The 12,388-nt window shown below is 38.7% G+C and overlaps 1 protein-coding gene across 1 annotated transcript in view; it reads left to right on the forward strand.

The window, feature by feature from the left end:
- The first annotated feature begins 6,295 nt into the window (after positions 1-6,295).
- Positions 6,296-12,388, forward strand: part of p3h2 (prolyl 3-hydroxylase 2) — a 50,611-nt gene continuing 44,518 nt past the window's right edge. Inside the window, exon 1 of the mRNA XM_042007192.1 lies at positions 6,296-6,987. Within this exon, the coding sequence (XP_041863126.1) occupies positions 6,571-6,987 (417 nt within the window). The 5' untranslated portion in view covers positions 6,296-6,570. The remainder of the gene's footprint in view (positions 6,988-12,388) is intronic.

Raw genomic sequence — 12,388 nt, forward strand, 5'->3', positions numbered from 1 at the left:
TTCTCAAATGAAAATAATCACTATGTTTTATAATAACTATATTTATCTGATGAATAACATAAAATATCCATACATTATATTTAAGTAGAATTCCTTTCCTAATTCATTTTAACTCCTTAATTTACTGTTTTTAAGAAATTATACCTCAAAACAGTAAATTATATAGACATGGACTTCGGAAGCAAAAATGTAAATATCATGTATGGGGGGAGCTACTGAACATATTGCTTGTATGCCATCATTTACAAGATTTTGTACTGTTTGATATTTAGAATAGAATAGAATAGAAATACTTTATTAATCCCTTCGGAGAGCCCTCAGGGAAATTTGGGTACACAGTTTAGATGTAAGTTCATGCACTAGACTGAGTGAAGCGATGCCATAGATTCTTTATCCAAGAAAGAAAGATTTAAGCCTTGATTTGGGGAAATATCCATCAGTTCAGTTCCCTGATATCTGGAAGCGTGTGGTGCTTCAGCCAAGCTTCTATGGCCCAACAAATAAAAGCATGGGAAGGCTCAGAAGCCAATAACTTCTTCATGTGTGAATGGGTGAAAACACTTAAGATAAAGACCTTTCATGAGACCAGCTGTTTCATCATGGCCTAGATTCTTTGCAGGTCAGTATATTATGTTGCTAGAACATCATGGAGAATGATAACATTATGATAAAATGTTAAAATTAGCTCAACCCACATTGCTGCTTAGCAACTTTAATCTTGATGAGTACAACAAGAAGCAGCTAAAGTCTTTATCACTCCATGAGCAAACTCTGTCACCCTGCTTCTGATTGCAACAAAAGGCTTCAGTGTCACTTTTCTTGGCATCTTTTTGTAATATCTTTAGCTCGCTCTCCCTTTTATATGATTTGATGAGGAACCCTGAAGTAGTTTTTAGTAGTTTCATGATTTAAACAATTCGAACAGCCAAAACAACACAAACATACATCATTTTCCACCAGTCAGGAGCATGTTCGCCACACATACTCTGGTCTAGAATGAACTTGGTTGACCATCACTTCATGAAGCTGGTGTGACGTCACATGAATAATAGCATTTCATACAATATGTTAATTTAAGCATCAGTGTGCACATCATTTTACTGTTTCAGCTTGGAGCCATCACAGCTAATCCTTAGCATGACGGCTAAGTATCTAACAATCAGAGATGTAAAATAAATGAAGAGTAACGTAGTTAAAAGTTTCAGCTAAATGTCAACAGGTTACTGGCTTTCGCCATCAGTCCTGATGGAATTAGAGTTTTAATATTTTAGATGTGACATTTGTTTTTGTTGTGTTTGCTTTAGCGATGCTGCACTTAGTGTGTAGTTGTTGAGAAAGAGTAGAGAATATAGTATTTTTATAACCTGCCTCTTATTAAAATCCAGTTTAACTGAATCTCAGCACCGGACTAAAGATTAATGATTAAATGATTATGTTTGATCAATTTACTTTAGAGCATAAGTTTAGAAATGTAGCTTTATTTCATAAAGAAATTACCTAATTTGAGCTGTGGTGTGTCTTCAGTAGAATATGATTGACATAACTGGCACTCTGCTCAGATCCTGACTGGAATCAACCCTTCCTGAATTCCCAGGAAAACTACAGTGTCGATAAAATAGTGACCTGAGTGTTAGCTAATTTCTTTCCATTGACAATTAAATCTTAAATAATCTAATATTTAGTATGTCCATGTGCTTTATTGGCATTCATCTTTTTATTTGGTTTTATTATTCGTTTAAAGTTATATTTGTTTTCATAATGTCAGGTTCTGAACAAAACACCTTCCAAATTCCTCTTTGTGAAAGTGTTTAGCAATAGTTCTGCACATAAGAGCTCGTTTAAAATCCCACACACTGAGTTTTGTTTATCTTTAGCATTCTAGCCTGACTCCTGTCCAGCAATATACATTAACATGAAATTCTTCTGGATAAGCAGAAAAAAATAAGCAGCACTTGCATCCTGTCAGTTTTCTCTAATGAAATACTGTATGCAGCAGGCACAAACTTTAAACAACATGTGAACAAGAGCAACATGTTTCCACTATTTCCTTTATAGAATCATTCAGGTCATCACATTCAAAAATATGTAGGTGATGGCAGAAAGAGAAATTTCTGAACCAAAATGTGTATTTTACATTAAACAGACTTGGATAAAAGAGTAAAAAAAAATATGGTCATTTTTTTGTGTTTCTTGGTTTGGAAAATCCTAAATTGGTATCACAAAATTTCCTTTCACAAAAAATGTACATGTTTATCTTGTTTTTTTTAAAGTGGAGATTTCATTTTAATGCAGGTATAAATACAGATTAATAAGTGAATTCATTCATTTTTACAATAAAGTGCTGGTTTTGTGATTCTTTAACACCCTGCTACAGATTTACTGAGTTATTTGATTTAAATTTAAATCAATGCAAAATGACAGAAAAATAATGAGGCACACGACCCTGATCGCAAACCTTGAAAACAGTGTTTCCAAAGTTTTTCTGCAGGACTCCCTTTTCATTTGCATTTGACAAGACGGACGCTGCTTTAGAAAAATAACCTTATTTACCATAGTTACGTAGTTTGTTTCTAGAGTAATCAACAGGTTTTTCAACATAAAAAAATCCCCAAGTGGCTTTATACACCCTAGATCACACCCTAGAAACCACTTGTTCTTGTTTTTGCCCTTAAGGAATCACTGCAGGTCTATTCAGGTCAGCACCAGCAGACTAGCCAGTACATTTTACCACAGTGCCATACAGGTACTGAACTCCTGTAAACAGTCATTTACATTTGCTCAGCATTCAGCTGCTGCTTTTTGCTGCTACTGATGGGCTTTTTTTGAACGTGTGCAGAATTATTAGGCAAATGAGTATTTTGATCACATCATCCTCTTTATGCATGTTGTCCTACTCCAACCGGTACAGGCTTGAAAGCCTACTACCAATTAAGCATATCAGGTGATGTGCATCTCTGTAATGAGAAGGGGTGTGGTCTAATGACATCAACACCCTATATCAGGTGTGCATAATTATTAGGCAACTTCCATTCCTTTGGCAAAATGGGTCAGAAGAGAGATTTGACGGACTCTGAAAAGTCAAAAATAGTGAGATGTCTTGCAGAGGGATGCAGCACTCTTAAAATTGCCAAGCTTTTGAGGCGTGATCATCGAACAATCAAGCGTTTCATTCAAAATAGTCAACAGGGTCGCAAGAAGCGTGTTGAAAAAACAAGGCACAAAATAACTGCCCATGAACTGAGGAAAATCAAGCGTGAAGCTGCCAAGATGCCATTGGCCACCAGTTTTGCCATATTTTAGAGCTGCAACATCACTGGAGTGCCAAGAAGCACAAGGTGTGCAATACTCAGGGACAAGGCCAAGGTAAGGAAGGCTGAAAAACGACCACCACTGAACAAGACACACAAGATAAAACGTCAAGACTGGGCCAAGAAAGATCATAAGACTGATTTTTCTAAGGTTTTATGGACTGATGAAATGAGAGTGAGTCTTGATGGGCCAGATGGATGGGCCGTGGCTGGATCAGTACAGGGCAGAGAGCTCCACTCCGACTCAGATGCCAGCAAGGTGGAGGTGGGATACTGGTATGGGCTGGTATCATCAAAGATGAGCTTGTGGGACCATTTCGGGTTGAGGATGGAGTCAAGCTCAACTCCCAGTCCTACTGCCAGTTTCTGGAAGACACCTTCTTCAAGCAGTGGTACAGGAAGAAGTCAGCATCGTTCAAGAAAAACATGATTTTCATGCAGGACATGCTCCATCACACGCATCCAAGTACTCCACTGCGTGGCTGGCCAGAAAAGGTCTAAAAGAAGAAAAAATAATGACATGGCCTCCTTGTTCACCTGATCTTAACCCCGTAGAGAACCTGTGGTCCCTCATCAAATGTGATATCTATAGGGAGGGAAAACAGTACACCTCTCTGAACAGGGTCTGGGAGGCTGTGGTTGCTGCTGCATGCAATGTTGATCGTGAACAGATCAAGACACTGACAGAATCTATGGATGGCAGGCTTTTGAGTGTCCTCACAAAGAAAGGTGGTTATATTGGTCACTGATTTGTTTTTGTTTTGTTTTTGAATGCCAGAAATGTATATTTGTAAATTTTGAGTTGTTATATTGGTTTCCCTGGTTAAAATAAATAAGTGAAATGGGTATATATTTGGTTTTTGTTAAGTTGCCTAATAATTATGCACAGTAATAGTCACCTGCACACACAGATATCCTCCTAAGATACTAAAACTAAAAAAGCCCCACTCCAGCTTCCAAAAATATTCAGCTTTGATATTTATGAGTCTTTTGTGCTCATTGCAAACATAGTTGTTGTTTTATAACAAAATTAATCCTCAAAAATACAACTTGCCTAATAATTCTGCACACCCTGTATCTACATTTAGTTTGTTCATATTTATACTTGTCGGTTTATTTAAGTTTTTTTAGTTCTTAATAATAATAATAATAATATAAATAATAATAATTATTATTATTATTATACCTTTTTCTGTTTCTATTATATTCTTGTCTTTTATACTTTATCACAGGGAGTTGTGTTTTGTTTTAATCTTGTTGTGCATTACACATGAATAATGAGAATAAAGGCATTCTATTATATTTTATTCTATTGTGTTCTATTATATTCTACTGATGCTAATATTTTGAGACATATGACACACTGATGTCTCCTCATTACCTTTAGTGTTAGGGTCTGTCCTGCCACTCCTCCATTCACTCCTCACTTCCCTCATCCTCCACACCTGTTCCTCATCCGCTCATCCGCTCATCAGTAATCTAGTCAACCTGCCACACCTGTCTTCCTTTGTTCCCCAGTCCTTTATATACACCAGCACCACAGTCATTCCCTGTCGGACCTTAACCTACACACAGCGGACTCACCCCTACGCCATTCCATGGTTCCTGTCCCTCTGATCTACTCCTTCAGTTCTGTCATAGTAAGACCTCTTCCAGTATATCCTGTTTGTTAAATAAAGGATGTTTAACCTGCCCTTGTCTCCGAGGAGTCCTGTGTAACATTTAGCACCTTGTATTTCCATCTTTATTTATTTTTATTTGTTTATTTACCCTTTTGGTGATCTGTATATGGTTTTAGTGGGCTTTAGTAATTGTTTTAAATCTTGCTCTTCTTTGATGTTAGTCTGGATTTTTGCCAACAGTTATTAATTTTCACTTCTAATGGTGGCATTGGACTGAGGGTTCCTGATTGTTTGGGCCTTTGGGTTTGTTCAGTATTTCATCATGCTGTGGGCAGATGGCCCTTGTGGGTTCAACAAAACCTGACAAAATGAAAGTGAATAAATCCCACATCAAAACTGACTTAAATATTTTCTGCATATTGTAAATTATGAACTTTAAGTCTTTTTATTGTGTATCTGCCTAAAGATACAGCTTTTTGATTTAACAGGTCAATTTAGTAAATTTTAAAAAGCACTGAAGATACACCAACACCTTTGACCTGTTGAACATTGAAATAAAAAGCTGGCAATGGTTCAGTTGAGGACCTTATATTATGCTATGTAAAAATACAAAAATGTTTTCTTTCAGGTTTACAATTTAAGTGTTGTTGTTGCTATAGATTGGCTGCATAAAAATTTGAGTTTTAACAAATAACAGTATAGAAAGCCATGATTTTTTTATTATTAACTGCCTTTTGAGTTAACCTCATCAAGGATTAGAAAACAAACACAGATATAGTTTTAGGTTAGCAATTTGTCAACAGGTGGGTGAATTATTTATTTATCTATTTAGTTTCACGAGTCTGCGCCCGATAAAATGAACGTCCACGTCTTCGAAAACATGAGCTGGAAGGGGCCATACCTGAAATCTCCTCAAGAGGGAGACAGCTTCTACTAAAAAAAGAGACTAAATCTTCTCACACATTCACGTGCTCACAATTTGTTTTTGTTGACAGCAGAAATTTCAAGAAGACAGCTCAGAAAATGGTTCGTTTTTATTCATTCAAAGGGTTAAAACAAAGAAAAGGGGACTATTGTAATCACATAATTTATTTAAGGAACTGACCTTTGTAAATTGTAAAGGAAAAATTTTATTACACAAACTGGAAAACGACTGATTCATAATGGACCTCGTGTTTAACTAAATCCATCATACAGGGTTTTGGGCTCACTTAAATAGAATAATTTTTAATAATTTTTTGTTCTCAAAAGAACCCCTGATAGATTCCTCAGATTTGAGAACAGTCTCTAAAATAACTTTGTACGAAGCTGAACGGAATGTGATTAAATGTTTATTCTTCAGCTGGGACTGAGCTGTGTGGCGTGACTCCCCACGACCCGGCCTATTTACTTGTCAGGAGGGAGTCGTGATTGTGTGGCCATTCATCTCCCAGAGGGGAGGAGTTAGCCTAGCCAGAGAGGGGGTCATAACAAAATGTGCGTTCGCGGATCGACTAACATTATTTCCGCCCTGCTCCGGTGTCGTCCTGAGTGTATCTTTGAGGAGACATTTAAATGGACTGTAAAACGCGGCTGCGCTTCTGGCTGTGACTGACCCCCCCAAAGGCCGTCGTTCCTGTCCGCCTGAACCGAAGCAGAGGATGGATGGAAACGTGTCCCTGGTTCTGATCTCGTCAGTAGTCCTGCTCTCCACCGTGTTCCTCTCCTCAGCAGCCTTCCTGGAGCCCTACGACTTGTTATATGACAACGCTGTGCAGGCTTTTTATAACGGCGATTATGATAATGTGGTGCGGTACATGGAGGCAGCGCTCAGCAGCTACTCAGAAGTCCGGCACACCAAAGTCCGGTGCCGGCTGAGGTGCCAAGACCAGCATCCGTTTGATGAAACCTTCTCCGACCTGCGCTTCTTCGACGTTGTCCTTCACAGGGCTGCGTGTATGAACAAATGCATCGAGGACAAACTTGGCACTCAGTCTGTGCACAAAGTCAGTGAGGATGTGGTGCAGGACTTCAACAGGAGGATCCCGTACAACTACCTCCAGCAGGCTTATCAGAAGGTAAGCAAGAGATCTGTGAGCGAATCCGAGTAAACAGTCTCTCAATGAGCTCTCTTGTTGTGCACTCAGTGAGGAGTGGTGCACTCTTTACCTGCTGCATTCCTCATGAGTTGTTGCTTAATGCAGAGCGACAAGAGCCGAGGAGCTCACAGCCGCTGCGCAACACACGTGTGTGTGTGTTATGAAAAGTTGGGCATGAATCTGCACAATGCAGCACACAGAGCAATGCAACCACGAGATGGAAGAACTGGTACACCTGCTGTATTTTTAACTGTTACATAAAACTCAGAGGAGTAGCCTACATATTTTTATAGTAATACAGAAATTAGCTGGAGAGGCTGAAGTATGCCAGTGGTCAGATAAATATAAAGTAGTATTTTAAAAAAGTACAATAAAATCGAACATTTCCCTCTGAAAAATGATGGAGTCAAAGCCAAGAGAAGCATACAAATGAAAACACTGCAGAAAAAGTACCTGAAAGCTGTTCAATACAGTAGCTCTGTCAGTTAGAATCCGCTCAGTAACCTAATGATGGATAAATCAGACGCACAGCTTTATTTATTACCTCCACCAGGGCGGCTTTGGTTTGTCTGTCTGTTAGCAACATAACTCAAAAGGTTATGGACGGATTTTGATTAAATTTTCAGGGAATCTTAAAAATGAAATAAATGAACTAGATTTGGGAGTGAGCCGGATCATTACCTAGATTTTTTTCAAAGGATTCTTTACTTTGGGGGAATTTGGATCATTTTGTCATCTGACCTAACTAAAAAATCAATCACGGGGGAGGAAAAAAAAAAACTAAGGCTTGGCAGAGTTCTTTACTCTGAGTGCTTCTGCACACTCATTAAAAAAAAACAAAAAAAAACAACAGGAGCTAAATTCCTCATTTTGGATGACTGTGCACTTGATTAAGCCCTTAGTTCACAACAAGTCCTTTGTTTTTTGTTTCCTCTGTAAGCAGTGTTATTCTTGAACAAACATTTGTGGGTTCCCCTTTTTCTCTCTTTTCTGCTTCGTCCTACATCCACTTTGGTAGATACACACTTGGCAAAAGTAACCCCAAGTTCACCTGAAAGTGAACTCAAGCTACAAATTCCCTTTTACTTCTTTTTCATTTCATCAGCTTTTTCGTTAGACATTACATTTACTCAACATTCACACACATTTCTAAAGCAGTTTCCCTTGAGATTTGTCTTTAGGTTGGGTTTTTGGTGAGTACAAGGCGTGGGAACAGTCCAAGAGAGATAAAACAGGAGAGCTGGGAACAGAATGTAAGCACTCATTCAGATGTTTTGTGTGAGTCTTTGTGTTGTGTGTACCCTCAAGAGCAAGTCATTTAGTTCCGTCTACTGTATTCTCAGGATAATTACTGAGGGTACACAAGGCTTCACCAAACTTTAAACACTTACGGATGTCTTCATTTGTGTGTGGTATCAGTAGCGGTGTGACAGGTTTTTGTTGCTATGTTTTATGAGAAAGAAAAATAAAGTGTATAAACAACAGAAATAAAGTCTCCAAACCAGCATGTAACAGATAAAAAGGGCTCAAGATTCAACCTGCTGGCATACAACACGATGTGTGACCACAGCCTTGACAAGATGTGAGCCGCACGCTCAGTTATAAATGTAACAGTAATAGAGCATTTAAAAGATTAACTCAGCAGTTAGAGTGTCATTTAACTCAGTTTGCACTCAGCTGGGAAACTGGCATCATCTCCTCACAAGAGCCTGAGACTCAGACGACTTCCACTACTGCTGACTGCAGACCACGGCTCGCATGCCCGGGTGATGACACATATGTTCCACGGCTCAGAGGTGAAAGGAAGTCTATCAGTCTTGTTAGAGTCTGTGGACAAATGGTTTCTCCATTTCGTCTGAATCAGCAGTGAACGATTAAGTGCTGAGCTCATTCATAAAAGTCCACTTTCTTGTCTAGACATGAGCAAAGACACAGTCTTAGACACAGATGTGTGCCCACTTGTAAAAATATTACTCATCTTTTTGTAAAGAGAATTATGATTTAACTAGCATGTGTTTGGAAGAAGAAATGGCATCTTATGCTTTCATTCTTTTTTTTTTTTTTAGTCACAACAAAGCAGAGTTTCCATTGATCTTTAGATTTAGATCTTTACTTTAGGAGCAATATCCGTGTTTTATTACTTTTCCAGGTTTGTTGACGTCTTTATGAGCTGAAGACATGACAGTGTGTCAGTCAGCGAAGAGTGCTGATACTGAACTCAAGACAGTTCATTATAAACATGTAGAGCTCCTCAGATCACCCTCTTAACAGACCAATCTGCACTCAAACCCGTGGGTACGTACAGTAAACACTGACTGTATACTCACATGCATGTTGTTAAGGGAGTGTTTGTTGGTATTTATGAAAATAAATAACATTCCCCTAGTATTTAACATTCCAGCATCACACACCCTCTATTTTACAGTCTCTGGCATAATGCTACCATTGGGCTTGTTAGAAGTTGCTGCACAGTCATCAACTGTTCTCCTCTCTCAGGCTCTTGCGTACATCCCCTCTCACCCATCATCTACCCCAGCAAATATTTTATTTTCCTGTTGTTGTCTGTTTGCTTTTCTATAAAAAGAGAGGTGTGCCACTTTTCGCAGGTTTTTAAAAAGAGTCGTCTGTAGCTGCCAGGGGGAGGCCAGGTCTTGTTCCAGCTGCAGAATGATGAAAGATGCTGAACTTTCCTCAGGAGCAAGAAGAGATTTTTATCTCCAGTTGCTTTATTTTTTACTCTGATTAATCTCATATGCTGTTCCAAGAAGTTAGCTATGAAATTAAGGCTCATTTATAGTTTTATGTTTAATGTAACTATTTATTATGCAGGGCTGCATGGTAGTGGTTAGTACTGTCACCTCAGAGAATTGGTTCCGAGTTTCTGGTTTCAATCCTGGTCAGATCTCTGTAGTAGTCTGTGTAGAGTTTGGATGTTATTTCTCCTCACAGTCCCAAAACCCTAAACCTCAAGTTACACATACTGTATGTTTAACTGTGCCAGATAATTGTCCATTATAATCCTGAATGGAAAATATGTCCTCATCTCTCAACCCATCCACCAAGTATTTACAAACTTCCAAGCAATGCCTATAAACAGCTGCTTTCACTGTTGTGAGGTTTTTATGTATGCATTGAGGTCGTGACACATTACACTTCATATTTTCAGGCCATAATAATGCTGGTCTCAGAATTCGCTTCAGTTGACAGCCAGCAGCTATGAGATGCAGATTAGCAGTAATGACAGGAGTTGCTGATGTTGTGTAATGACCCTGCTGTGTGCACAGTTTAACCCCTGTTCTGAGAGCAGATGGGAGCTGTCAGAGTTAATGTTTCATACTGTAGAGGTTGAGAAGCAAGGATGGTGAAAAATGTGGACGATTTTGCAGGAATTCAGAAATTAATTTGACTCATCATGGGGACTGTTAGCAGTTCAACCATTTATTCATCATTTTGTTTGTCAGGATACACTGAATCCTCCTGAGGATTTGAAAGTGGGTTTTTTTTTTTGTTTTTTTTGTTTTTTTTTACTGTTTTGATTACAACAGTGCAGGCAGGTTGTGGCTCATATACAACCTTCCTCACCTTAGAAGCTGTGTGGTTAGATAAAATCTGCTGACTTAGTTGACAAGGTTTGGTGTGTGTGCAGACTGTGCAATGGCCTAAACTGGAAAAAATGGACAGAATTAACAAAACATAAGCAGAAGCCGCCCTGCGGGGATGAAAGTCTGTTTCCAGTTTCCAACTTCCACATCAGTTTGAACCTCTGTGAGGAATGTTGGACCTTTAGAAAATAAAAAGCTATTTAGTATCGGCTGAGCAGTGAGTGTTTGTTTGGATGTTTTTGCATCTGCTGCTCATTATAAGTGAACTGAAGGGGTTCAGATGCTCAGAAAGTGGGTTCTGACTTTGGAGTGGTTAAAGAAAGCAACGCTGCCATTAGCTTAGAGGCAGGGAGGTGATTCGCCGCCAAGTTAGATTCATGTGTTAGATGTATCCACTCGGTGGTTTTGTGGTCATCCAGTTTGGAGAGCGACTGGAGCCTGGAAGGGGAAGAGAAGCAGTGCAGAAGCAGATGACTGCAGAAATTTACTCAGATTAGCAGTTTTGTGTCTCATTGAAAACATCCAGAGAAAGTTAGTGATGGTTAAAGTTGCTCATAAGGATGCAACAAGATGCTGTATACCAAGTATGAATTTCAATCTAACTTTTTGATAACCTTTATTCAGTTGTCTTCAATTTAAAGGTACAAGTTTGGGGGAAGCAGTTATTTACCGCACTGATCCTAAAACAGATTGCAAAATTAAGCTAAATAATTTCACATTTTCAAAATGATCCTTTTTTTTTGCCAACAGATGAAAAGATAAAGATTACTGTCATGTTCTGTTGAGGATCAGGACAGCTTGTAACCCACCCACAGCACCTTAAAATGTGACATTTTATTTTATTTTATTTACTTAATCTGTACATAATCTGTGTGTGATTGTGTGGCATCTGTGATGGCTTATGAATAAACTGAACATCAAAGAAAAGAGTAAATATTGAGTAAAGTGGATGAAGCTTGTCTACTAACATTTTGGGACATGGTGTAAAATGCAGAAGTCTTAGTAAAGAAAACTGATGTGGAATACTGAGTGGGGATTTCATTTTCTGGTTACATTTCTTTATATTTTTCCTTGACAGAAATTGGAAATTTCAAGTTCCTGTATTTCTTGCAGCTTGAGCTGCCAGTTTTAAAGCAAAAAAAAACAAAAAAAAACCTGTGTTGTTCTGTTAGTAGTTAAAAAAAAAAGGATAGTCCAGAGATATTTCTCCAGTTGAAATTGAAGATTTATTATTTTTGTCATTCACTTGCACTACTGTTCATTTGCTGCTTTAACTGAGAATGCAATGGTTTGCCCAGACGCTCAGATATTGTGGCACTTGGCTGTACCAAAGGTTTTTATGCATGACTGTTTCTGAGTTGATAGCTCACACACAGGAATGTGGGAGCTTGATGTGGCACCTATATTCCACTCAGCCTGATTAACAATTAAGTGGCTGCAGTAGAGGATGGTGCAGAAGGCTGGTTAAACATCAAGCACGGCATTGGTTGTTATGATGGTTAGAGGCCTGGAGGTGACTTTGTTAAGCTCTGGTATCTGTGAAAGTGTAGTTTAGTCCAAACTGAACAACAGACCGACTACAAGCAGGAGCTGATAGTAAACAAGATGACTTTGATTCAACTTCCAAACACTCATTCTTGATTAACTAGGATGTGCATGACAGTGACTGCATTGTGGCTACAGTGCATTCCTTACAATGGAGGATCACCGCATGGATGGATTTGGACTAAGAATCCCAGCATTAAGACGGACATGTCTGTTTTTAGTTGTTGCCGCTG

Source organism: Melanotaenia boesemani, chromosome 14 (genome assembly GCF_017639745.1).
Source record: "Melanotaenia boesemani isolate fMelBoe1 chromosome 14, fMelBoe1.pri, whole genome shotgun sequence".
NCBI lineage: Eukaryota > Metazoa > Chordata > Actinopteri > Atheriniformes > Melanotaeniidae > Melanotaenia > Melanotaenia boesemani.